The following is a 26,710-nucleotide window of genomic DNA, read 5'->3' on the forward strand; positions in this document are numbered from 1 at the left end:
TTCATGCAGATTTTTAGATTTTTGGGATGATTAACTGGTAACTGGAAACTATCCAGATAAAAACATCCCTTCATCTTCTATCAAGAGACCAGTACTTTAAATGACCCATATGCTGTAGCGGGCAAAACTTTAATGGGTGCAGGGTTTACTGTTGCATCCAGGGCTCTGGAGGCTAGTGGGGCCCAAAATGATCCTACGACCCATATGAGAAGACCAATATACCATATTTTTCAGACTATAAGACGCACCTTTTTCCCAAAATTTTTTTTGGGGAAAACAGGGGTGCGGCTTATAGTTGGAATGTACGGTATTTACACTTAGCGTGGTGGTAGCAGGAGTCGGGCGATTCTTCCCGGGGTCCTGGTCCGACGTTGTAGTGCGATGAGGATGCGGCTGGTGCGGCAGTGCCTGGTCGTGCCAGGGTCTCCAGCAAAATTTTCTGAAAGTTCGGAGTCCTGCACTTCTATTGCCTCAATGCTGTGGCCTCCGGAAAATTGGCCACCAGAGGCGACGCATGCACAGATTGAGATCTCGGCTCCGCATGCCCCAGCTTCGGCGGCCATTTTCCCGGAGCCCCCTACACCACCAAGCATGGCCGAACCAGCCGCACCAGGCTGGGATGGGAGCGAGATCATCGCCCTACAGCGTCTGACCACCAGAAGAATCACCCGACTCCTACTGCCACCAGCGCTGCCGATCCCTCCCCGGGTAAGCTGAATTCAGGACTGTAATATGGACCTCCTTTTGACGCATTAATTTTTTTTACCCCATTTTCCTTCTGAAAATTTTGGGTGCATCTTATGGTCCGGTGTGTCTTATAGTCCGAAAAATACGGTAAATAAAGAGCCAGGATAGTTGTGAGACCTCCTGCTGGAGATTTGCATTGAGCGCCATGAGGTTCAAGTGATGCCACTGTGTACTGTAATATCTTTCACAGCTGAGGCCCCTTACCAAGACGTGTGGTATTCTATAGAGAAGAGAAAGCTGGTTACAGTATAATAAAATGCTATTACTGAGCAGAATATTTATAATTTCTTCTTCATCCTCAAAGACAAATCACTTACAGTTGTTTCATTCGCTTTAGACTCAGAAGTCTGTGACTATGGATGGCATAAATTCCAAGGCCACTGCTACAAATACTTTGCTCACCGGCGCACGTGGGATGCAGCTGAGAGAGAATGTCGTGTCCAAGGAGGCCATCTGACCAGCATCTTATCACAGGAGGAGCAAAACTTTGTGAACCGTAAGTACCGATGTGGAAGCAAAATTGCTGTTGGCTTCTGTCCTGTACAACCTTTTTGACAAATATTCTCCCATTCTCATCCTATCTCTATAAGGTTTGGGTCATGACTACCAGTGGATTGGTCTAAATGATAAAATGTTCGAACATGATTTCCGCTGGACTGATGCCAGCACACTGGTGAGTGCCTATATACCTATGGTATTGTCTTTATGTGGCTAAAAACTTACATTATTTATAGGGCATAGAATTTAATGTTGTAAATTCTTGCTTGCATATTTTTAATAAGAACATGAAATGAATTGGAGACCCGGTATCTACAAAAGGGGATAGAAAACCTAAAACTGATTAAAATTGGCAGTTTTGGAAAAAGTAACAAATACAGGGGCCAGGGATTTTCCTTGCTCTTCATACAGTGTATGTTGTCATCAGCCTGGAATAGTTGCTTTCTGGCTGCATATAATTTCCTTAAAGTGCAAAGTATCATTAATTTCAAGATATACTAAATCAAATTTATAAAGTAGAAATAGATTCATTATAAAAATAAAAAACTGACCAAAATAAAAAAAATCTTGAATTTGTCTTTTCTGAAGACAGTAAGGGCTCATTCAGACGTCAGTGATTTTTTTCAAAGGCAAAAAAATGACCGATTTTAATCGGTATTTTGCATCAGATTTTCATCAGTGTTTGATCAGTGTCATTTTTTTACCATCAGTGCTTCATCAATTTTTCTCACATGCAAAAAAACTAATGAAAGTTTCTCAAGCTTCTGCTATCAGTCAATGAAAAACAGAACATACACGAATGGCACCTGAGTGCTGTCTGATTTTTTTCACAGACCAGTGACTTCGATCAAAATTGGATATTTTTCTGTGTTTTGGTGCAGACCACTCGGAATGCAAAAATACATGGCCATGTGAACAGCTCCACTGTCTATAATAGGTACGAGTTTTATCTGTGAAAGACAGGTAAAACTCATATGTAAAAAGACTGATGTCTGAATGAATCCTAAAGGCCCCGTCTCACATAGTGAGATCGCTGGCGAGATCGCTGTTGCGTCACAAATCGGTGACGCATCAGCGATCTCGCCAGCGATCTCACTACATGTGACACATAGCGGCGACCGGCCCCCCCGCTGGATATCGCTGATCGTGCTCGAATGTCCTGGGCCATTTATTCATCGTCGGCATCCCACTGGCCAGTGTGCATTGCTGTGTTTGACACTGACGAGCGACCTCGTTGGCGACGCAGAACTCAGGGGCGCAGGCTGGAATCGTTCAGAATAGCTGTTGTGTGACAGCGCACTGGCGATCCTTACTAGGTCGTATCGTTGTCGGGATCACTGGTGCATCGTTGAAGAGATCTGCCTGTTTGGCAGCTTACTAGCGACCATGTAGCGACGCACCAGCGATCCCTACCAGGTCGTATCGTTGTCGGGATCACTGTTGCGTCGCTATGTGAAACGGGAACCTAAGTAACAGTTTTTAATCAGGTTTACTCATCCTCGTTTATATGCAACAGAAAATTTTCATCTGGATACTTATATACTTCTCTGGAAAAAAAATCTGCCACGGAAATAGGTAGACTGCTGCATATCGTAGATGAAAAAGCTGTCAGATTTTAAAGCAATCTGTTACAAAACCCTGAGCCATAAAGAGTCACTATTTTTCTCATGTATTTTAATGGATACCTGCTTATCACAGGCAGTAAGAGAGTCAGTCACAGAGTTCAAGAAGCCCACCAATGATATGAGACTGATTTTTAAGAATGAAACATTTCCAGCTTCACATTTCTGATATTAATTACAGCAATGTATGGATCTACCAGTGGTGTCCTGACCTGAATTCAGCTGCCTCATATAAGCCTATGAGGTCATTGAATTTGGGCAAAGAGACCCCGTCTGGATTTCAGGGTCTGTAATTGGATCATGAATGTTGGATGTGTAAAATTAGCTTTTGCCTTAAAAACTATGGCCCCAATTCATCAAAGTATTTTCGATTGAAATTTGTCTTAAAACACTACGATTAGACGCAAAGTTTTTGCCAAACTTGAATTTGCACAAAAACGTTGCATTTTTTGGCATTTTCACAATTGTGTCTATTAGCTACCCCAAATAGAGCAGAAATGAGGAGGGACAAGAGGCGGAATGGGAGCGTGATGCCTCGGCTCATCTAATTTATGACTGGAGTAAGATTTGTGGTGAGGTGAACAGAGGCAAACACTTTTCAGACGCGCCTAATTCATTAAGAGGTGTGCGCATCTTATTGAATCAAGGGCGTCAGACTCCAATATGCCGGTCTTGATGAATTGGGGTCAAGGACTACAACTACATTTTGATTGACAAACAGAACCTTAAACATCCATGATTTCTATGTACAGAGTTTGGGATCACTCTGCTTTGAACGTACAAATGTGACTATATGGCACTTTCTAAGTGTTATTTTGTGAGTGCCAATATTAACAATAAAAAGCAAAAAATGTGTAATTTTTGCTGATATTGCTTACAAAGTGTATTTCATGAAGTCGATGTGCTTTACTCTTCATGTACACTTATGAGGGCCTCAAGTATCAGGTGTTTTGAGGATTTATCAGGAGCTATTATTTTGCCATAGACCTGTGTTGTGAGATGACTTAATCTACGGTGTGGTTGGAGCATCTATAGAGCCAAGGGCCACTTTTCTATAAACATCGTATCTAGGTATTTAACATTACATGGATCAGAGTGTATGTTATTCCAGAGAACAGTCCCTGGCAGAGGCCGCACATTGCACAATCCTAGCTGGTCTTCACAGCTCAGCGTTTTGTCCATGTACTACATATCAGGCATGTTGCCACTCTGTCAGATTCACTTAGAAACCAAACTCTAGATATTTGGAAGTGACACAAACTTGAGGTTTGGACATCGTTCAGTTTAATTACTTGCCTAACTACAGTGAAAGTTTCTCAACATCTCCACATAACAGATGCTTGTGTCCAACAAGACAGAGACCTGAGAATAAGACAATTATGGGATTATAGAGAAAACATTCATTGATTTTTTTTTTAAAGGTTTTCATTACTTATATGTAGTATTAGGGCAGTTGCATGATGCTTTATCAAAGCTAACCCTGTTGTAACTTGCTGTTTTGGGAGCAGCTACAAGCCCTAAAATGTCCTTAATGTGCCAATCATTGGGTATGAAGAAGTGTCATCATCACCCCACTTCCTGACTTTGTATTTTGTTGGTGATAGATTTGCAGAGCTGCGTGTAATATAACCTCTCACTGTAAAAGGGGGAAATTCTCAATTATTTATCCAATCGGTGAGGGTTCGACACCTGATACCACTGATATCAGTGACTGTTGGTATTTCAGGCGGAGGCTGGATGTAGACAGTGCACATACTCAGAACAGCACAGCTCCGTACACTGTGTAGTGGGCAATGTCAGGAAGTTCAGCTCAGATCCCATTATAATATTTTATTTCCACCACAGTTATCGATTCTATAGCCTAGTGTGAAAAAAAATGCTTTTTATTTATGGCTAATGTCAGCAAGCCCGGTTGAGTTCCAAGTTTCAGTGTCTGGTGCCATCTTGGCCTTTATTTTGATTGGTAATATCTGCTGTAGATGTATGACAGACGTACCACGCCTGCAACATACAGCATAGGTATTTTCTGCTATTGGACCTAGTTCCTGTTGCAGCAGTTCATCACCTTAGATGCTGCAGTCAATCGTGACAAAGATATTTAAGACACAAAAGAAAAGAGGATAGGGACTCGCATGAGCAGGACCAGTGGAGCAATATACTGTAGGTGAAGCTGTGTAGCCACTAACATTAGGAGGTTATGCACCCCTGCATAGCCTCAGTGTGCATGTGATTGAAGGTAGTGCGTCCAAGGGGTAGATGGCTGACAGCTGCGAGTGATGGCAAGATGATCCACTGTGGTGGCCAGGCAGGGCTTCAGCGTTCCCTACTGAAGGAAAATTCTCTGTGCGATGCCTGGAAGGACCAGGCATTACTGGAGTCTCGTGACTGAAGGTCCTTGCAGTCACGTGACAGAAGGTCCTGAACTGCCAGTGAAGCGCCTGTGAGAGCAACTCCTGCCGTGCACCCTCAGGGAGGGAGAATAGCAGTCTGATATGGAGCGCTGAGTAGAAAATGGTGAAAGCAACAAAAAGGATTACAAGGTGCAGACCTTTATTAAAAGGTAATCCACAACGCGTTTCAATGGCGTTCTGCCATCTTCATCAGGTGGCTTGTGGATTATCTTTTAATAAAGGTCTGCAGCTTTTAATCATTTTTGTTGCTTTCACCATTTTCTACTCAGCGCTCCTTACCAGACCGCGTTTTTGTTTCCTATGAAAGATATTTAAGAGGCTGGAATTTGATATGTGGATATCTACATTCTGACACCCATCAGCCTCCCACAACATGATTTTGAGGTGCCAATGGCATTATTATGACAGCCAAGGACCTACTAAAGGCCCGTATTATCTGATATGTTTGTAGACTTGTGGCTTAGCTTCGTAGCAGATTACTTAGTTTACACTTCAGCTTTGTATTGCTGTCTATTGTGCATGTGTAGGTTTGAGTCCCCAATGGGGACTAAAAGAAGATAATATATTTTTTTCTTAAATAAAAGAAATAAATAATTCAAAAGTCAACATACTAGGTATCACCGCATGTGTAACTATCCAAACTAATAAAATACAATCACTTTTATCTCATAAGATGACCGCTGAAGTAAAAAAAAAAATTGGAATAGTGAAACTGCTGTTTTCTGGTCTCTTTGCATTCCCCAAAAAATTATTAAAAAGAAATCAGGAAGTTATCTGGACCCCAAAATGATAATGAAAAATCTATAGCAGTTGTCACAGAATGCAAATCACATAGACCTGGAGCAAACATTGCTTTTACTGAGCCAGAAATGTGTTCAGAACCATTTGGTAATTGACATAAAGTTTAATACTCACTATGGGGTGGCAATGAGCCCATGAGAAAGCACAACCCAGGTTAAAACAGATTTGAATTCTGGGTCCCACACTTAAGGTATAACTATCTAATAATTTAGATTAGAGATTGGTGAATACAACATGTAATTAATTAGCCAATAATAGACAATTCTTAGGGTACCGTTACACTTAGCGATGCACTAGTGATCCCGACAACGATATGGATCGCTGGTGCATCGCTAAGTGGTCGCTAGTGAGCTGCCACACAGGCAGATCTCACCAGCGACATAGCAGCGGTCGGGGGTCACTACTGACCTGTCAGGCGAGGCGATGAAGACGTCCTCCCGCCCGTGTCCAAGCGTCACTCGTCAGCGCCACAGGAAGCCCAGCAGGAAGCGCCCGACGAGAAATGGCCCAGGACCTTCTCGCGCGATCAGTATCACATGTAGCGATATCGCTAGCAATATCGCTGCTACGTCACAAAATCGGTGACTTTACAGCGATATTGCTAGCGATATCACTATGTGTAACGGGCGCTTTACACTCATTTGCAGACCAGCGTAATCTATACAATGTATTGTTGTACTGGCTGGGCTCAAGTCATACACTCGCAGAGGTCATACAAAGAGCTATTCACAATACTTGGAAAATGGCTGGTGATAATTGGCACTGTGCGCGGCGGTGAGGTCACTGCTATAATGTTAGATTAGCGTCCCATCAGGAGGCTGTTTCTTGTCCTACATCACATTGTCTATAGCTCAGCTTATAGGAAGGAAGTGTGCAGGCTGAAGATTATCTGATGACGTGGAGCCGCACAAAGCAAAGTAACAAGTTCCAACTAGAGATTCTCTCCTGTTATTCCACAGGTCCCGTATTGAGGCTCCTCTCGTCTGTGGGTGCTCCGATTCTAGGAGATTTCCCTGCATTAAACCTCTTCTGGCTTTTAGAGAAGGTTAATTATAGGGAACAGATGCGATTTGTGCAGGAATTGACTTGTTATAAGAGAAATCTACAACCACTTAATACTTAAAGGGACTTATTCTAGCTTATAAATAATACAATTATTTTCCCACCGTATATAATTCTGTAATCTTCAGCACTTCTACTAAAAGTCTCTGGATTTTTTTTGTCTATTTTAATGTATATTACTATAGTTTACCATTATGAATAATATCTTCATGAGTTAGTATAGAGGGTAATGTGCACTTTGACCAACAGTATGCACATACTGTGCACTGGAAGGACATGTAAAGGTAATAGATGGGGTTCCTCACAAATAATAGCTCACACTTAGAAGAACCATCCCTTCATCGCATTGGTTATGTGTAATACTTTGAGCACTGGCGTAGACGGACAGAAGAGGCCTCTAAGCAAGAACAGTATATGAGCCCTTTACAGTTCAATAGCTCATGATAATGCACAATCCCACCTGCTTTGGCCCCCGTAGCTCTTGGGCCCTTGAGTGGCACCACAGGTTGCATCAATGATATGTCCGCCCCTGACATTGAGTAGAGACTTGACTAGCATCTTCCCAAGATGATAATCTTTGAGGGTCTCATTGGTTTGATCTGCCTGCAATAAGTTATTCCCTGATGGACCCTTCCAAAATCCCTTCTTATTGTCCATACACTTAGTACTTTTGTACAACCTATAATGATATTATATAACACAAATCTAGATATCATTGTTTCATCACTTGATGAAGAATCCAAAATGTATTAAATTGTTCTAAAACTTAAAATCTTAAAAGAAACAGATGTCATATGGCTGCAATATTAATTCTTCAAACAACCATGGCACTTAGATGCCAAAAAAGTTCATTTTGAAGATCAAATCAAGCAAGGGAAAGGAAATGGGACTTTAAACGGCTACAATATGCCGTCAGTGATTAATTACTGTTAGGTAGAGTATAGCGCTGGTTCAACCAACAGCTTTAGGAGTCTGTCTCCTGATTCATGCTGCCTAAGCTGCGTGCATCATGATTCAGAGCCTGACTACAGCCAGATGTATGTGTCTCTATAATGATCCTGTATTTCAGAGAAAATAGTGTTTGAAGAGCTGACTGGGGACATTTCCAGACAAGAGACTAGTCTGTGTCTGTCCTTAGCCGTCATCTCCCAGTGCCAGGTCTGTTCCATAGTGAGAAATCTGTCAATCACTTGCAGCAGCACTGGTGGCAGTGCCAAGTTAGCCATGTTTCTGGTTGAATATATATACAGTGGGTGAAATAAGTATTGAACACGTCACCATTTTTCTAAGTAAATATATTTAACAGTGCTATTGACATTAAATTCTCACCAGAGGTTGGTAAGAGCCCACCCAATCCACACTGGCAAAGTAATAAAGCCATAGATTCCATAAATTACTGTAAGTTATATGAAATAATGAGACATTACACAGGGAATAAGTATTGAACACACTTACTGAAATGTATTTACTACTTCATACAAATGCCTTTGTTGGTGATCACAGCTTCAAGATATCTCTTGCATGGAGAAACTAGTCACAGGCATTGCTCAGGTGTGATTTTGGTCCATTCTTCCATACAAACACTCCTTCAAATCATGAAAGTCCTGTGGCTCCTTCTATGAACTCAGAGCTTTAGTACCATCCATTAATTTTCTGATGGATTCAGGTCAGGTGATTGGCTCAGATAACACATAAATAGGATATTATTACACAAAAATAGTGTAATTAGATACCTAACTTGACTTTCTTCAATGGCTGGTGCAATTTTAAGTTAACTTAACGCTGATGATGGTAATATGCCATTAGAAAATTATCTAATGTTTGATTCAGGTTTTTATGCTGAAATATTTTTTATTATTATTTTTCGTAATCAATCTGTATTAAAAGAAAGTTGAAATTTTCACACTGGCCACTGGGACTATTTTAAACTCTAATTTCCTGTCCATGCAGGAAATCTCCTTATACCTCAGCAACAACAGTTTGACTCAAACCATACTTTTTGTATATCAGCATCCAATGTGCGCAGGTCATTTTTTAGGAATTTTGCGACATCATCTATTGTAAATGGTGAACCCTGTGTTATCAGCTGTGTATAGTCATGTCACCTGTCATTGTACGTCTCCTGTCTGTTATGATAATGAGGCTTCTGAAAAATCTTCTTCTACCGGAAGTATGATCGTAAAACTGTTCCAGTGGCTAACGTGAAAATTCTAAGAATTTCATTTTTTTTATTACGCAAAATTTGATATAAGAAATAGCTATTTATTTTTCATATGATACATGGAACTCAAAAACCATAAATAGTAGGTCAAGTAAGCTAATAGTAAACTGGTGTATTTAAAAGTCCTATTAACTAAATAATACTAGTACTTGCTATTAAAGTAAAGGTATGATTTTTTATTATTATTTTCAGTAAAGTAATTTGTTTTCCTTCAGCTCCCATAATCTGAAATGAAAACACTTCGTAGCCTGAGACTGCACCCGTGTTTAAAATGAAGCTATAAAGTGAAACAAATAGCTCATGCAGTAATATATCACATTGCTATTCTTAGCGCCTATATTTCCGAAAGAAAACAAAATAAAAATAACCTAAAATTCCTAAATACAAGTCTATTAATAAGGGGCTAACTGTGAGAATGAACTTCTGGACCTTCCAAGCCAGACAGCCATTGGGAAACATCACCACCTAGTGGCAGCTTGCTATTATTGCACTTCAGTTACTAAGGATTTGTAGTGAGTTTCTTCTGGTCTATTGCTATAAATACTGTACACCTAGTTGTTCGCTCGTTAGCCTTCACATATTAAGATGTAGACATTAATTCAAATGTAATTTACGGTCTTTAACATTAATTAAATAGTTTTAAAAAAATAGTCACCGGCATGTAGAATAACTGTGTCGGAAATGTCACTACTAGTTATAGGCCATCACGAAGAATATGCTGTTGGCAAAAAATGACAGCGATGATAGTTACAGATTGCTCTTATTTAGAGAGTGTTGGATTGTTGCCTTGATATGGGAGCCCTGTGCTCCCTTAAATAGTAAATATATATTTTGCTTTAATGGAGCAAGATAGATGATGGCACTATTATGTCAGGTCCCCTGACTGTCTCCACACGTGACTGACGCCGTATGTGCATGGATTTCATTAATCTGATGGGGTCATTTATGCTGCACATCTTTAAAAAATGAACTTTTATCCTGCAGCATGAGATTTGCTAATGAAGCAGGACTAATCGGGTGGGATGTCTCTTCCCCTGGCTTGTATCATCTAATCACACCTCCCTGTGAGTGATTGACAGCCTCCATAACATTCCTATTGCAGGCTGCCAGTCATTTCCATTGTAATTAGAAGGTCTAAGGCAGGACAAGCCCAGCGAAGAGACGCTCCTCCGGACTAGTCCTGATTCATTATTATATGTGACGCTGTAAGTTCATTTTTAATAACTTTTTTTTATAGTTTTTTCGGACTAAAGATGTCATGGTCCAGTCCGGAGTTTATTTTCTGCTGTCTTCACTCCGGACTGGTCATGCGGGAGTTAATCTCCTCAGCGTTGTTCTGGAGCTAGCTGGGCTATTTCAGTCTCTCACAGCCTGCTGACCAGTGTTAGTGATAGCTCAAGCTTCCAATTTAGAGCCTCTGACCCTTGTACCTTGGTGATCCTCCTGCCTTTGACTGATATTCACGTGTATGACCCGGACTGATCTCTGACCCCGTCTCTTGGTATGCGTCTCTGCTGTTACGTTCCCTCTCTGGCATCTGACCCCCTGGCTTGTACCCCGACCACGTATTTCGTCTCACGTTTTGGACCCCGAGCTCATGTTCTGGCTTTCTGACTCTCGGCTTGGTATTTTAACTACGTGTATTGCTGCTCCTTCTGGTACGTCTGCTCCTGCTAGTTTCTGACTCGGTTCGTCTGACTATTCTCTCTTGTTACCTGTGGCACCTGTGCTGTTGCTCAGGGTTGCTGCTCTTAGTGTGTAACCTCTCTTCCCTCACCAGCTCCCCCTGGTGGAGGTTTCACTACAAAAGAGATCTGCACTAGTGATGAGCGAGTATACTCGTTGCTCGTGTTTTCCTGAGCATGCTCGGGTGTCCTCCGAGTATTTTGACGTGATCAGAGATTTAATTTTTGTCGAAGCAGCTGCATGATTTACGGCTGCCTGAATACATGTGGGGATTCCCTAACAAACAGGCATTCCTCACATGTATTCAGCCTGTCTAGCAGCCGCAAATCATGCAGCTGTGTCGACAAACACTAAATCTCCGAGCACGCCAAAATACTCGGAGGACACCCGAGCATGCTCGGGAAAACCCGAACAACGAGTATACTCGCTCATCACTAATCTGCACCCATCCAGCTATAATAGCAGTTGGGGACAGACAAGGGACCCTGACAAAGGTTCCCTTTAAGGACTTATTGAATAAAGGTTTACTAGATTTTAAAAACTCATGTAGCAAGAACGGCATCAATTGTTCAGGATCTTGATTAGTGATGACTGAGCAATGAAATGCTAGAGTGCTCGATTTGAGTAGCATAATGGAAGTGAATGTGAAACTGGAGCATTTTCCGGAGGACGCACCTCTTTCGCGCTCTCTGTCCCTGGAGTTCTAAAGCTCACAAATAGTCCGGCTGACATAGGAGTCCTGGCGATATCAGTAGGGGAACACCACTCTTCAGTGCGGCACAGATAATTCAAATGATCTTCTTACGGGGACCCGAGCACTCGAGCACTATGCGATACTGTGTGACACTCGATCGCGCACCCCGATGTTTGAACGAGTGTCAAGCAGTGCCGAGCATGCTCATCCATTACAGCGTCTGTTTCCTTAAGGAGGCGCTTCAGGGAAACTGAACACTTGCTGCAGTTAGGAGGACTCCGTGTGTAAAGTGGAAAGCCGGACATCCCCTTTAAGCAGTTCTCTATTATATTTCTGCATAGCTGGGCGTCGGTGCCAGTGGCTCTTAGCATATTTCTTTCGAGGAGTAACACAGACGTTTATAGACTATTTCTTCTGCCGAATCCCGCCGTAGCCTTATATGGCGTTTGAAATATAATCAAGTCCGACTTACTATTTATATTACCCCACAAAAGATCTCAATGCCCACGAGACGTCTGTACACAAAAGAAAACCTTTATAAACTACTTTTCTTCTCCACACTTTTTATTGCTGATGATCTCAGAATCCAAGTCATCATCTACCTGACAACCCCCATGACATGTATGTTCTCCGTGCACAATCTCGGTAACAGTGTTTACATGTTGGGTAATTTATTACGTTTTGAGAGGCAGGATCCGTAACGGATTTGCTGTAGAAGATTCCGGCAAATCTGCTTCAGTGGTCATTTATCAAGATGACAAGTTATGGCTGCAGGTCAGTATATAAAGCCCTATGGTACCAGGGAACTTCTGCCATCAGAAGGGATTAGTAATGTGAGCATAGCAGGGTTTTTTTAGCAGCACTCAGATAATCCACATCAAAATTTCCAAGATAAAATTTGTCTTTCTGAGGATTTTGACTTCCTCATTGAAGGAAAGGTGCACAATAAGTCTCAGCCCATATGTCAACAGAAACTGACATTTAAAAATCTGCACCGCTGTCCTTCTGTCTGGAAAAAAATTGAGCATGTTAAAAATCTCAATATTTATTTTCCCAGAGGAGCATTGTGTGGCGTATAAGTCTCCTCACTCTGACATGCCAGTCCTGGCTTGTCACTCTCCACAAGCTGCCTGACATCTAGTCTCTATCAATAAATGCAAGGAGTACCATTTAATCTTCAGCATGCTGGATGGAAAAGCATAGTGCTCCATGCCTCAATATTACATTTTCTGACATTTTTCAAAAACTGAGCCACAGCATTGACATCTAAAGAATTCCAATAACTTTATGACTGAAGACTGAATATACTGAATCAAGGAGAATTTATTATGATAAAAGTCCCTGTTTTGGAGAATATTTATGGCTGAATCTCTATCCCTTAGATTCCAGTCTTAAGCCTCTCACCTAGCCAAATCAGATGTCATGCTTTGCACTGAGGAGGGGCAACAACCCGAAACATTGTGTCTGCAATTTGAGATTCTAGTTTGGCTTTTATCCTAAATCATATGGCCAGACTAGTTAAAGGGTTGACTTTTATGATTTCTACTTCCAATAGGTGGCACTAGAGTTCTGTGAAGAGGAAATTTGCATATGTCATTTCCCAGAGGAGCATTGTGTGGCGTATAAGTCCTCCTCACTCTGACATGCCAGGCCTGTCTTGTCAATCTCCACAAGGAGAAACGCTACCCCTTAGATCCCACATAAAAGTTTAAAATCCTTGCTTATGTCTTGTGTGACCGTGGCCTAAATATATTTACCTTTAAATTTCTCAGTTCATTGTTTTCTAGCAAGAAAACAAGGTGAGTAAATATGACATAAATAATGTTCCCTACTATATTATGTAGTTGCTAACTTACAAAAACCTTCATGCAGAACACAACTTTTTTGTTCACTTATTTAATGTTTAGGCATTTGAACGTCGACCAACACTTGGACGTATTGTACAGCATTCGCCACAAGGGGGCACTGTTCTACTCACAGAAAGTTTAGGATCTGGGGATTCTGCAAAGTTTGCCGCATCTAAATCCACTGTAAATATATGATATTTATATCTCGGTGATTGTCAGGAATCTGAACATATAATTGTTTTAATGCAATATACAGCTTTACTGTATATTAAAATGAGTAGACAAAATGACATTCACTATCACAATATTAGCATTTGCATGATACATTTCCTTGACATTTTAAGAAATGCTAGTCACTACTGGTGGGAGTGTTGCAATTATACTCCGTATGGAAAAATTGTAGTTTCCTATTCTTGACCTGCAAAGCCACGTAGGATATTTAACTCTTTACATTTTACACCATGATAGTGTTGCGCGTTAGGATACCTCAGTAGCTTGACTGAAATCTAAGTGGTAATGAGGAGACTTCTATCCACCATGCATGCTCCTCTGGGACAATAAATATGAAAATTGACTCTTCAGAGACTAGAGCTCTAGTGCCATCTATGGGAAGTAGCAATCCTAAAAGTCAATATCAACCCTTTAACTAAATTTGTCTTTTATCCTAAAGCCCCCGTTACACACTGCGATATTGCTAGCAATATCACTGTAAAGTCACCGATTTTGTGACGTAGCAGCGATGTTGCTAGAGATATCGCTGCATGTGATACTTACCTCCGACCGGCTCCCCCGCTGGTTATTGCTGATTGCGCGAGAAGCTGCTGGACCATTCCTCGTCGGTCACTTCCTGCGGCGCTTCCTGTGGCGCCGACGAGCGACGCGTGGAGCCGGGTGGGAGGACGCAGGATCGCCGCGTCTGACAGGTAAGTAGCGATCCCCGTCCCCAGCGATGCCGCTGGTGAGATCTGCCTGTGTGGCAGCTCACTAGCGACCACCCAGCGATGTACCAGCAATCCTGACTGCGTCATATCGCTAGTCGGGATCGCTGGTGCATCGCTAGGTGTAACAGTACCCTAAGTCATGTGGCAAGGCTCACTAAATGGATGATATTGACTTGTAGGATTGATACTTCCAGTAGGAGGCGCTAGAGTTCTAGTCCTCTTTCTCTCTAAAGAGACAATTGGCATAGTATGATTGTATTTTTTTAACCTGAAAAAGGAGCTGCGTCCTCCACCTGATACGTGAAAAAGCCCTTAGTACTTTCATGATCAGACTTACCGATCCTAAGCTTTCCCTATAGGGCTTTCAAATATCCATTTATCTCTAATTAGGCAGCTGCCAACAGTATAAATTATTCATTGTCATGTTAGATCCAGTTTAGCAGGTCATTATGTTAATTACTAAACCTAGGCAAGAAATACATATGGTATAGATATCAGTAAACCCAGACGGGAGACCTCACGTCACACTTGGTTTCCTTTGTACTTTTCTTCAAGTTTATACCTAGTAACAAACAATGTTGTAATTTCAAGGGCAAACATGATCAAATGAAGCAGTTCCTGGAGCTCGCCCAGAATAGTGATCAATGTTTTCAGCTGCCTGACATCTAGTCTCTAACAATAACTGCAAGGAGTACTATTTAATCTTCAGCATGCTGGATGGAAAAGCATAGCGCTCCATGCCTCAATATTACATTTTCTGACATTTTTCAAAAACTAAGCCACAGCATTGACATCTAAAGAATTCCAATAACTTTATGACTGAAGACTGAATATACTGAATCAAGGAGAATTTATTATGATAAAAGTCCCTGTTTTGGAGAATATTTATGGTTGAATCTCTACAACTGTCATATTTAATAATTATGTAAAAACATTGAGATATCGGCTGTAAAACAATGCTCAATAGCACTAAAATGAAGGCAAATGGATGGGGTATCACTATAACTATGGTGTCAAGGTGTAGATGGTAGTTTTCTTTGAGCTGCAATATCTAAATTCTTCACTAGAATCTCAAAGCAGTTATCCACAGATGGATTCTGGTTTGGTAAAAATCCTTAGTCATATTACAAGCTAAACATTGATTTATAAAGTAGCTACCACCAAGAGACGGCACTGGAGAGAAAGTTTTCTTCTTCTTTCATAGAGCTGGTTTGCCCCATGGTGCATTGTCTGTAAAACTTCATATTTTAGTTGATTATCCTTAATGAAGATCAATATGCATGTAAAACACGCAAAAAAACCCAATGAAACTCTATATATGAACAAGTTGATAAAGTACAGAATAGAGATGAGCAGATCAATCCGTGGAAGATTAAATTTGAGTCCAAATTTGTGAAATGTGTTCACAAAAAAGCCAAAACATTTCCCACACTGCTGAAGCATCAGAGATGGGGTTAATGTCTTTTAGTGTTGCCGTCTGGGCCTCCCCATAATCCACTTCTATGACATCTTGCCGATTATCATATCTTGTGCAGTGGTGGTCAGTGCATGGCCCATCACAGAACTGCGGTTCCCAGTGGAGCACAGATTGTACAGAAGAGTAATTTTCCATCTCCAGAGTCACCGGGTAAGTCTCTCTCTCCTACAGAATGTACAATACAAAATAAAATTGTGGTACCATGTTAGCCAGAAAAATAGATGGAAATACTTATGTCCCAAAAAACCTTAATTTGATTTCCTTGGCCTGTCTATAGCTAGCATCATCTCATGTCCTGTTGTAATTCCTATTTAAATGTTGCCATCTTTTCGCAGTAATTCACTTGCAATTCAGCCTGATGAAGGGGCCTTTTGAGCCCTGAAAGCTTGCTTGCAAATATAATTTCTCTGGTTAGCCAATAAAGGTATCACACCTTCAATACTTCTCAATTTTTTTGGGGGGACATAAATATTTACATCTCCTACAGAATGTAAGCTCTTATGATCAGCAGGTTTCTCTCTCTTGTAGAGTGTAAGCCCTTATGGTTGGTGGACTACTACTCTCTCTCTTTCTTAGGCTTCTTTTACACTTCCTGTGATTTTTGTGGCTCGTTTTTGCGGGCCGTATTGCCGTGATTATCACGGTCTCCCGCAAAAACGGACCGCAAAAAACCTACTTGGATCGCTGTTTTTCCCTGTTTAAACAAATTGGTGGGAAAAAATACGGCATTCCGCAAATACGGTGTACCACAAAAACAAGCTACTGTTGTTTTTGCAGCACCATTGAAATCTATTGCGGCCATGTCCGTGAGCTGTGAAAAATATAGAGCAAGCTCGATATCTTTTCATGGTCGTATATACAACCCTCACAGCCGCACGGCGTTCCGATGAATTTTTGTGGGCCCATAGATATCTGTTGGGGCCGCAAAACCGGCCCTCAAAAATACAGCAAGTGTAAAAGAACCTATTAGAGTGTAAACCCTTATGTCAGCAGGGTCCTCACTGTCTCTCTTCTGTAGAGTGTCAGCTCTTATGATCAGTCGGGTCCTCTCTCTCTTCTGTAGAGTGTAAGCCCTTATGGTCAGCAAAGTCTTCTCTCTCTCTTGTAGAGTTAAAGCCCTTATTGTCAACAGGGCCCTCATTCACTCTCTTTTTTAGAGTATAAGCAATTATGGATCCTCACTCTCTTTCTTAGAGCATAAGGCCTTATAGTCAGCGGGGTCCTCATTCTCTCTCTCCTGTAGAGTGTAAGCTCTTATGATCAGCAGGGTACTCTCTCTCTATTGTAAAGTGTAAGCTCTTATGGCCAGCAGGTTACTGCCTCTATCTATTGTAGAGTGTAAGCTCTAATAATCTACAGGGTCCTCTCTCTCTCTCTCTTCTGTAGAGTGTAAGCTCTTAGAATCTACAAGGTCCTTTTTCTCTCTCTTCTGTAGAGTCTAAGCTCTTATGGTCTGCAGGGTCTTCTCTTTCTCTTGTAGAGTGAAATCTCTTATGATCAGCGGGGTTCCTCTTAGGGTACCGTTACACGTAGCGACGCATCAACGATTCTGACAACGATACGATCTGGCTAAGATCGTTTGTGCATCGCTAGTAAGCAGTCATACAGGCCGATCTTCATAACGATGCATCAGCGATCAGCGAGGTCACTAACGACCACGGCGATCGTTGGTACCGTGTCACACACTGTCTATAATAGCGATTCAGACTTTGAATAGGCGTCCTTCAGCGCTATCTATATGAGTTCGGAGTCGCCAACAAGGTCGCTCGTCGTTGATAAGGGGCATCAAACACAGCGATGCATGCTGGTCAGCGTGACGCCTGCGATCAAAAAATGATCCTGAACGTTCGCGCACGATCAGCGACATCTCAGCAGGGAGATGGTCGTTTCCGCATGTCACACTTAGCGAGATCGCTAGCGATGTCGCTGTTGCGTCACAAAATCGTTGTCGCTATCGATCTTGCCGTGTGTAACTGGTGCTTTACTCTTCTGTAGAATGTAAGCTCTTATGATCAGCAGGGTCTTCTCTCTCTTGTAGAGTGGAAGCTCTTATAATCAGCAGGGTCTTCTCTCTCTCTCTTCTGTAGAGTGTAAGCCCTTTTGGTCAGCAGGGTACTTCCTCTCTTCTGTAGAGTGCAAGCTCTTATGGTCAGCAGGGTCCTCTCTCTCTCTTCTGTAGAGTGTAAGCTTATGGTCAGCAGGGCCTTATCTCTCCTCTACCCCATGTGTATTTTCTGAGCAAATACAAGCTTTCCAGTTTTGAGATTTGTGCAAGCTTATCTGCCGCAAATCAAAACTTTGGGGAAAATTCTGCGAAGCCAACAAATTTGAATTACAAGTGACCTACTCATCTCCAGTATACTGGAGTGCTACAAATTATTATTTTGCTTCTGTGAACTCTTAGGAATCTAGAGGATTACATACTTATAGTTTGTGTGTAAACAGGACCTAAGTCCTTTAATACCTAAAAACTATTAAAGAAGTCACCTGACCATTGTTCAGGCGGCTTCCATGGCTCACTCTCATATATAATAGTAAATAAAAGAAACGGTGGGCGCAAAGTGAAAAACTACAGAAAGGATGCCAATAAAAGATGCTTTAGGAAAAACACCATCATTAATTTTCCTAAAGCATCTTCTACTTGAAGAATTTGAAGTTTATGCCGAAAACACGTTGTGTGCTTACACATAAAAATCTTTCTTTAGCCCATATTTGCGTTTATATAGATCATGGGATCAATGTCTCTACCAGTAACTGTAAACTAATGACCTTTTTAATGTAGTATTAGACTTAGGAGCGGTTATATAAGTATATTACAATGTATTCGTTTTCTTGTAGTATTTTCGAAAATATTATTTTCTAAATATATTTATTTGCCTACCACTATTTCTAGATGTCGGTATTTACCCTTGAATGTGTCGGAATGAAATCTTTATATCTGTAACAGTATAAATATTCATCTATTTATAATCCACCACAACATACTTGTGGCAGACATGCAAATTACTATAAAAAAATGACTCTTTTGAGTTCTCGTATGAGTCATAAAACCAATGGTAATGTAATCCTGAAGCTAATGCAAATATATACACACACACATATATATATATATATATATATATATATATATATATATATAATGTACATATACAGCAACTGTGTAATTATCTCTTTGAAATTATGGCAAAGTATTGTGGCATCGGGCAGTGAGCCAGGCTGCTAAGAGAAGATTAAAAATGTAAAAAAAAAAAAAAAAGAATAGAAAGTGAACTTGTTCTTGTAAAGCTTTTTGGCATTGACCTTGAGAAAAACTAAAGTCGTTAAGCCAAGATAAAGGTGTTTGATGATGTAATTAACTGTGAGGTCATAAAACGCCACTCATGGAGATGTTGAGAAAACACAGAAATGTTGGAGCTCGCTGGTTTTTAGCCTTATAAGTAAAACAGGGAAGAGAAAAATAAATATCTGTATTTTGTATTGAAGCCTTTGCTGCGCCAGTCATTAGCCTGGCAGATGTCTGAATTTTGAAGAGTTTTCATGTGAACCGTTAATCCAAAATATAAGATAGATGGTGTTGATTATTATTGTAACAGCAACAACTTCCTTGTAAAATAAAAAAAATCCATTTTGAATATAACTGAACTGTGAAAAAAAAATCACATAAAAAATATGTAAATGTAAACTTTTTTCTTTCTTTCTTTCTTTCTTTCTTTCTTTCTTTCTTTTTTTTAAATATTTCAGCAATATGAAAACTGGAGGCCAAACCAACCAGACAGCTTCTTTTCTGCGGGTGAAGATTGTGTTGTAATTATTTGGCATGAGAATGGACAGTGGAATGATGTGCCCTGCAATTATCATCTCACATACACTTGCAAGAAGGGAACAGGTATTTTTTAAATTACACTTTGACAAATTATGATTTTAGATTTGTTAGGCTATTTGGTTTTCAAGGACTTTACTATTGGGCCCCAGGGTTCCTTTTTCTCAGGGCTAAGTTGTTTTTCTCATAATCTGAGACCCTGATTCCAGAAATGTGTCACTTGTTGGTCTGCTTGCTGTCACTTTTATACAATCCTTTTTTCTGCTGTAGATCTAGCAGTGCTCAGAATGCTGAGCCCGGTATAAATACAGTCACCCTCCTGATAGGCAGTTTTCTTCTACTCCCGCATTGTTAAAATACCACTCAAGCAGTTTTTTTTATCATCCTTCCTCTTTTCTTGGCGCCGCTCCAATCTATTTCCCGAAGGTTGTGACCTGCCGGATTGATCCGGATACAAAAGTTACATCTCAATGTAAGTCTTTGAGAGCCAGAACAAGGCCAAGACAAGGCTCTCATAAACTTACACTGAGAGCTTTTGACAGTTACCTTCCGGTCAGTCAGTCAGAAGTTGCGATCACAAGATGACGGCTCAGGACCGGAGCGGCACCGGGAAGAGCTGAAGAAAGTAGCTGGTAAGTATAATACTGTAATAGGGTCAGTGAACCAAGATTAGTTGCACCACTCCAGCACTGAATTTTTTTAAAAAAGTGCTGAAGTGGTGCTTTAATAAAATATAAAAAAAGTATCAACCAATATTTACAATTGAGCACTTTCTCTTTTAGACTGCAAGAATTAGAGGCGCTGGTAATATCATAATATCCCACTTTAATCTTGAGTTGTCATCACTAGATTGCTGAGTAAAACCACAAAAAGCAGGGTTGAAAAAAAAACAATTTAGTGGGGAATCAACCTTCAACCTAAGGGTACCGTTACACATAGCGATGCACCAGCGATCCCGACAACGATATGGATCGCTGGTGCATCGCTAAGTGGTCGCTAGTGAGCTGCCACACAGGCAGATCTCACCAGCGACATCGCAGGGGACGGGGGTTGCTACTTACCTGTCAGACGCGGCGATCCTGACGTCCCCCCGCCTGCGTCCACGCATCGCTCGTCGTCACAGCAGGAAGCGCCGCAGGAAGCTGATGACGAGAAATGATCCAGGACCTTCTCGCGCGATCAGCGATAACCAGCGGGGGAGCCGGTCGGAGGTAAGTATCAGACAGCGATATCGCTAGCAATATCGCTGCTACATCACAAAATCGGTGACTTTACAGCGATATTGCTAGCGATATCGCAGTGTGTAACGGGGGCTTTAGGGTCCGTTTATATGGGGTGACTGGCAGCATTATGAGATCGTCGATCTCTAAATATTTACTGATTGGCAGTCATTTAACAGCCAGTTTACGCAAGCAAATCGGGGTAAAAGATATGCTCTCCAGCACAAAGGCTCTACAGCAAAGCTACAACCCTCCATGATGGAAAGCCTGTGGTTGGGAACTTGAAAGATATTAAATAATTCTAATGTGAAATTCCAATTTTTACCAGATTCTCCAACTAACTTGCGAAAATGTTCTGAAACTATGATTTTTTTTAACTGCTTTGTATGTGTAATAAAGATACTCTCATAAAATATTTAAGTGATAGTGAAATAATGAGGTGGTTTGCCAACTACGTTATTCATTTCTCTTTTTTTCTGTGGTTTAAAGCCAACATTTAAACTTATGAACTTCTCCGCAGCGCTGGGAGATAATTGGTTTGCTGAGACGTTTATCTTTATTTTAGAAAAACAATTAAGTTGTGGCTGGCTGACAAGTACAGCATCGAATTAGGAAGGAGGGTAACAAGTTCACACTATGATTTCTCTGGACTGTTGAAACTTGTCAGATTTACCTAAAGGCAGAAAAACGTTTTGTAAAATTTAGTGCAAAAAGTCCGCAGTAACCCATACCTGGTCATTTATTATTTCAGTTGCCTGTGGACAGCCTCCTCTTGTGGAAAATGCTAAGGCATTTGGAAAATCTAAACCAAGATATGAAATAAATTCCCTGATTCGATACCACTGCCAAGATGGCTTTATTCAGCGGCATATGCCAACTATCCGATGCAGAGGGGATGGAAGGTGGGATTTACCTAAAGTCACATGCATGAAACGTAAGTATAGAGATTCAGAAATTATATTATTATTATAGCTATATTTCATGTTATAAAACATTAAAGCTTAAAATTGATTCATATCCAAAGGTAAAGAAAAGCAATGTAGACTATACCAAGTTTGCAGATATTTTGGAGGGACAATGAAATAACTAACTAAAAGGAGATATAGCTTAATTCCAGAGGAAAACTTTGAGCTGGGTAGCTTCCAAAATGTCTCCACCTAGCTACAGCCTAGAACTGAACTATGGCATACCCATTTAAGTGCAACCAGTTTATTGGTTATACATTTGAAAAATGATTAGTTATAACTAACTTAAACCAGCAGATTTTTTTCTAGATAGTAATAGGGTTCTTTAACACCTTCCTTACCGATGACGGAATAGTATGTCATCGGTAAGGATCTCCTGCTCTGAGGTGGGCTCCGGTGATGAACCCACCTCAAAGCTGCGACATGTCAGCTGTTATGAACAGCTGACATGTGTCCGCAATAGGCGCGAGCAGAATCGCCATCCACCCGTGCCTATTAACTATTTAAACTAGTTAAATCCCGCTCTCAAAGCTGACAGCGGGCATTTAAATAGCACTTCTGGCCTCAGGGCCGGAAATGAGCTCATCGCCGACCCCGTCACGTGATCGGGGGTCGTCGTCACATTGCCTGGACAACCACAGGTCTCATAGAGACCTCTATGGTTGTTCCAGGCAGATGGCTTTGAGCGCCGCCCGGTGGTCGCCGCTCAAAGCACAGCAGTAAATCTGCTACATATGGGCGATCTGCTCATCGCCCATATATAGCAGAGCCGAACGAGTTGTGCATGCTTCTATCCTCCTATGGCATGCCAAAAGTAAAAAAAAATTGTTTAAAAATTTAAAAAAAAATGAAAAAACCCTAAAAGTTCAAATCACCCCCCTTTCGCCTCAATCAAAATAAAACAATAAAAAAACCCACATACACATATTAGGTATCGCCACATTCAGAATCGCCTGATCTATCAATAAGAAAAGCATTAACCCGATACCCGATCGCTAAACGGCGTAGCGAGAAAAAAATTTGAAATGCCAGTATTACGCTTTTTTGGTCGCCGCAACATTTGATTAAAATGCAATAACGGACGATCAAAAGAACATATTTGCACAAATGTGGTATCATTGAAAACGTCAGCCTGGCACACAAAAAATAAGCCCTCACCCGACCCCAGAACATGAAAAATGGAGACGCTATGTGTCCCAGAAAATTGCGCAATTTTTTTTTTTTTTTTTAGCAAACTTTGGAATTTTTTTTCACCACTTAGATAAAAGAGAATATAGACATGTTTGGTGTTTATAAACTCGTAATGACCTGGAGAATCATAATGGAAGGTTAGATTTAGCATCTAGTGAACCTAGCAAAAAAGCCAAGCAAAAAACAAGTGTTGGATTGCACTTTTTTTTGCAATTTCACCGCACTTGGAATGTTTTTCCCGTTTTCGAGTACACAACATGGTAAAACCAATGGTATTGTTTAAAAGTACAACTCGTCCCACAAAAAATAAGCCCTCACATGGCCATATTGACAGAAAATAAAAACGTTATGGCTCTGGAAAGAAGGGGAGCGAAAAACCGAAAAAAGCTCCGGGAGTGAAGGGGTTAATTACAGAACATTTTAACACATCATGGAACCATGCTGCTCTCTTAGGACTTGGTCACATGAATGTATAACATGGCAGTGTGCTATCCAATGTTTTATCTGACAGCACTCGGCCCAATGTTCTTCTATGGAGCAGTGCAGATCTGCTATTTTTTTCTCATTGCCAATTTGACATGAGTTAAAATTCGCAGCATACTGCTAGTGGCTATGGAATTCGTTTCATGGTGAAGCACCAGTCTGCACTTGGATGTCATTCAAGTGCAGTCGAACATCCACCATCCACAGACTCAGAAAATAGATAGATTGAGAAATTACATTTTCCATCTTCTCCGCAACTATGCTGTAATTCTACATTCTCTCATGCGAGAGAATTGGATCACTTTAACATAACACTCGGCTCTAACTCTGACACTAGCATTAGAAAATCCTCACTCACGTGACTGGCCTTACAGAGAACATAGTAGTGCTTAGCAGAGCAAGAGCTCATGTGTGTGGAGATATTTGCTGGCCAAACGATCTGACAAACCATTGGCCAACAGCTATCTAATGTGTATGGGGGGTGGGGGCTGTAGAAGGTCTCCTAACTTTACCATGACAGATGACGTTTGGGAATATAATGGTCAGGTAGTTTTATTTCAATCACCCACCCATTTTGTTCTTCAGGAGGTAACCAATTATAAGAAGTGTTTGACAGCATCTTTCTTCTAAATCCACATTGAAAACACTGAAAACACATAACCTCTGAGCATCAATATGTGTAGTGAAGTGGATAAAGCAATCTTTTGCTTGAATAAGACGACAACTATCATATGTGTAGGATCAGCTTTAGCTGTCCTTAGATACAGAAATGCATTTTTGAGTTGTTCAGACTGATCAAAGCTATTGTGGTCATACATGACCGTAACCTTCTGTGAAGGCTTCAGCAGAGGTGTGAAGTAATGCATTGATATGAGCAGAACATTAATATTCAATCTGATATAGAAATAAGTTATGAATGAGTCACCGTAGGAGGCAAAAACAGAAATACTAGCTAAGTCCAGAAAACCAGAGAAGTTGGCAGCTATCGGATTGCAGACCCCTGAACCTAACAACAACAACTAGCAGTAGCCGTGGGGGGTTCCTACGGTGCCCTAGACCCCTCGATCACAGCCGGAGAACTACATAGCCTAAACACAGAAAGGGAAATCTAAACTGCCCCAGAGCAGACCCCAAAGCAATAGGCAGCCCCCAACATATAATGACGGTGAAGCAAGATGAAAAAACACTCACACAGATAGAAAGATAGGCTGAGCAAATGATGGGGCCCAAGCTAACTAAATAGGACAGAATAGAAAAGCTGCTGTCTGCAATCCTCCCAAACCCTCTCAAAAGCAAGAGCCAACAGGCTGATAGGGAAAAAAGCCCTGAAGACGCTAGGCTTCAAAAAGACTATATCAGTACTCAGGTATAATCTGAAGACAGAGCAAAAAGGAATTCAGCTCACCCAGCAGGGAAAGGCAGAAATCCAGAAAAACAAGGCAAAACAAAACCAAAACACAAATGCAAAAAGTAGAGCAGAAAACTTAGCTTTTGAGGAGCAGGAATCAGACTGGTCTCCAAGAATCCCTCAGAGTAATCACCCGCAAGGCAGAAGGGCGTCGGCTGCCTTATATCCAGTCAGCAATCCCAGTCACCCAGTCATCATCATTCTGCTCAGGTACTTTGTAATCAGCCTCACTACCTTCCTTCACCAGAAGAGGGAGTTCATCAGACCTCAATGGTGAAGGGGAAAATGAACTCACAACAGTACCTCCCCCTTGAGGAGGGGTCACCGAACCCTCATCCACGCCACCAGGGCGATCAGGGTGAGCCCGATGAAAGGCACGCACCATTCTTTTGGCATGAATATCAGAGGCAGAGACCCAGGAATTATCCTCCTGACCATAACCCTTCCACTTAACCAAATACTGGAGTCTCCGTCTAGCCAGACGGGAATCCAGTATCTTCTCTACCTCATATTCCATGTTACCTTCAACTAATACAGGGTCCGGAGGTGCCACCCCAGGAAGAACTGGTTCAACAAACCTCTTCAACAAGGACTTATAAAACACATTATGAATTTTAAATGTGACAGGAAGAGCCAAACGAAAAGAGACCGGATTAATAATCTCCAAAATCTTGTAAGGTCCAATAAATCTAGGCTTAAACTTAGGAGAAGCCACCTTCTTAGCGATATTTTTTGATGATAACCAAACCATATCACCAACCTTAAACTGGGGACCAATGGTCCTATGTCGGTTGGAAAACCGCTGGGCCTTTTCCTGGGAGAGAGATAACTTATCCACCACTTGGTCCCAGATCTGGTGCATTCTCTCCACCACAGTGTCAACACCTGTGCAGGCAGAAGACTCCACCTGCCCTGAAGAAAATCGAGGATGAAACCCAAAGTTACAAAAAAAAGGTGACATTAAAGTGGCAGAACTAGCTCTATTATTTAAAGCAAATTCGGCCAAGGGCAAAAATGAAACCCAATCATCCTGATCAGCGGAAATAAAACATCTCAAATACGACTCCAAGGTCTGGTTTGTTCTCTCCGTCTGCCCATTGGTCTGAGGGTGAAAAGCAGAGGAGAAGGACAACTGAATTCCCAGCTTGGAACAGAAAGTCCTCCAAAATCTAGACACAAATTGAACTCCTCTGTCAGATACAATGTTCTCAGGAATCCCGTGCAAGCGAACCACCTGTTGCAAAAACAGGGGCACCAACTCAGAGGAAGATGGCAACTTAGGGAGTGGTACAAGATGAACCATCTTAGAGGAGAACCTATCACAAATCACACAAATAACAGTCATTCTCTGAGAGACAGGCATATCAGAGATGAAATCCATTGAAATATGGGTCCATGGCCTCCTGGGGACCGGCAAAGGCATCAACAACCCACTAGAGCGAGAACAAGGTTTAGACCGGGAGCAAGTCCCACAGGACTGCACAAAATTCCTGACATCACGAGACAAGGCGGGCCACCAAAAAGACCGACTCACCAGATCTCTAGTACCAAAAATACCTGGATGACCAGCCAATGCAGAGCAATGAACTTCAGACATCACTCTCTTCTTCCACTGG

General features: G+C 41.3%; 1 protein-coding gene across 2 annotated transcripts in view; it reads left to right on the top strand.

Annotated features, from left to right (window-relative positions):
* Positions 1–26,710, top strand: part of VCAN (versican) — a 112,991-nt gene that overhangs the window by 79,527 nt on the left and 6,754 nt on the right. For both annotated transcript variants that reach the window (XM_073583450.1, XM_073583538.1), the window contains 4 exons: positions 1,085–1,243; positions 1,338–1,420; positions 19,749–19,893; positions 21,799–21,981. In XM_073583450.1, coding sequence (XP_073439551.1) covers positions 1,085–1,243; positions 1,338–1,420; positions 19,749–19,893; positions 21,799–21,981 — 570 coding nt within the window. The remainder of the gene's footprint in view (positions 1–1,084; positions 1,244–1,337; positions 1,421–19,748; positions 19,894–21,798; positions 21,982–26,710) is intronic.

This window comes from Dendrobates tinctorius, unplaced genomic scaffold, assembly GCF_039654945.1.
Source record: "Dendrobates tinctorius isolate UK_male_01 unplaced genomic scaffold, ASM3965494v1 ptg000003l, whole genome shotgun sequence".
NCBI lineage: Eukaryota > Metazoa > Chordata > Amphibia > Anura > Dendrobatidae > Dendrobates > Dendrobates tinctorius.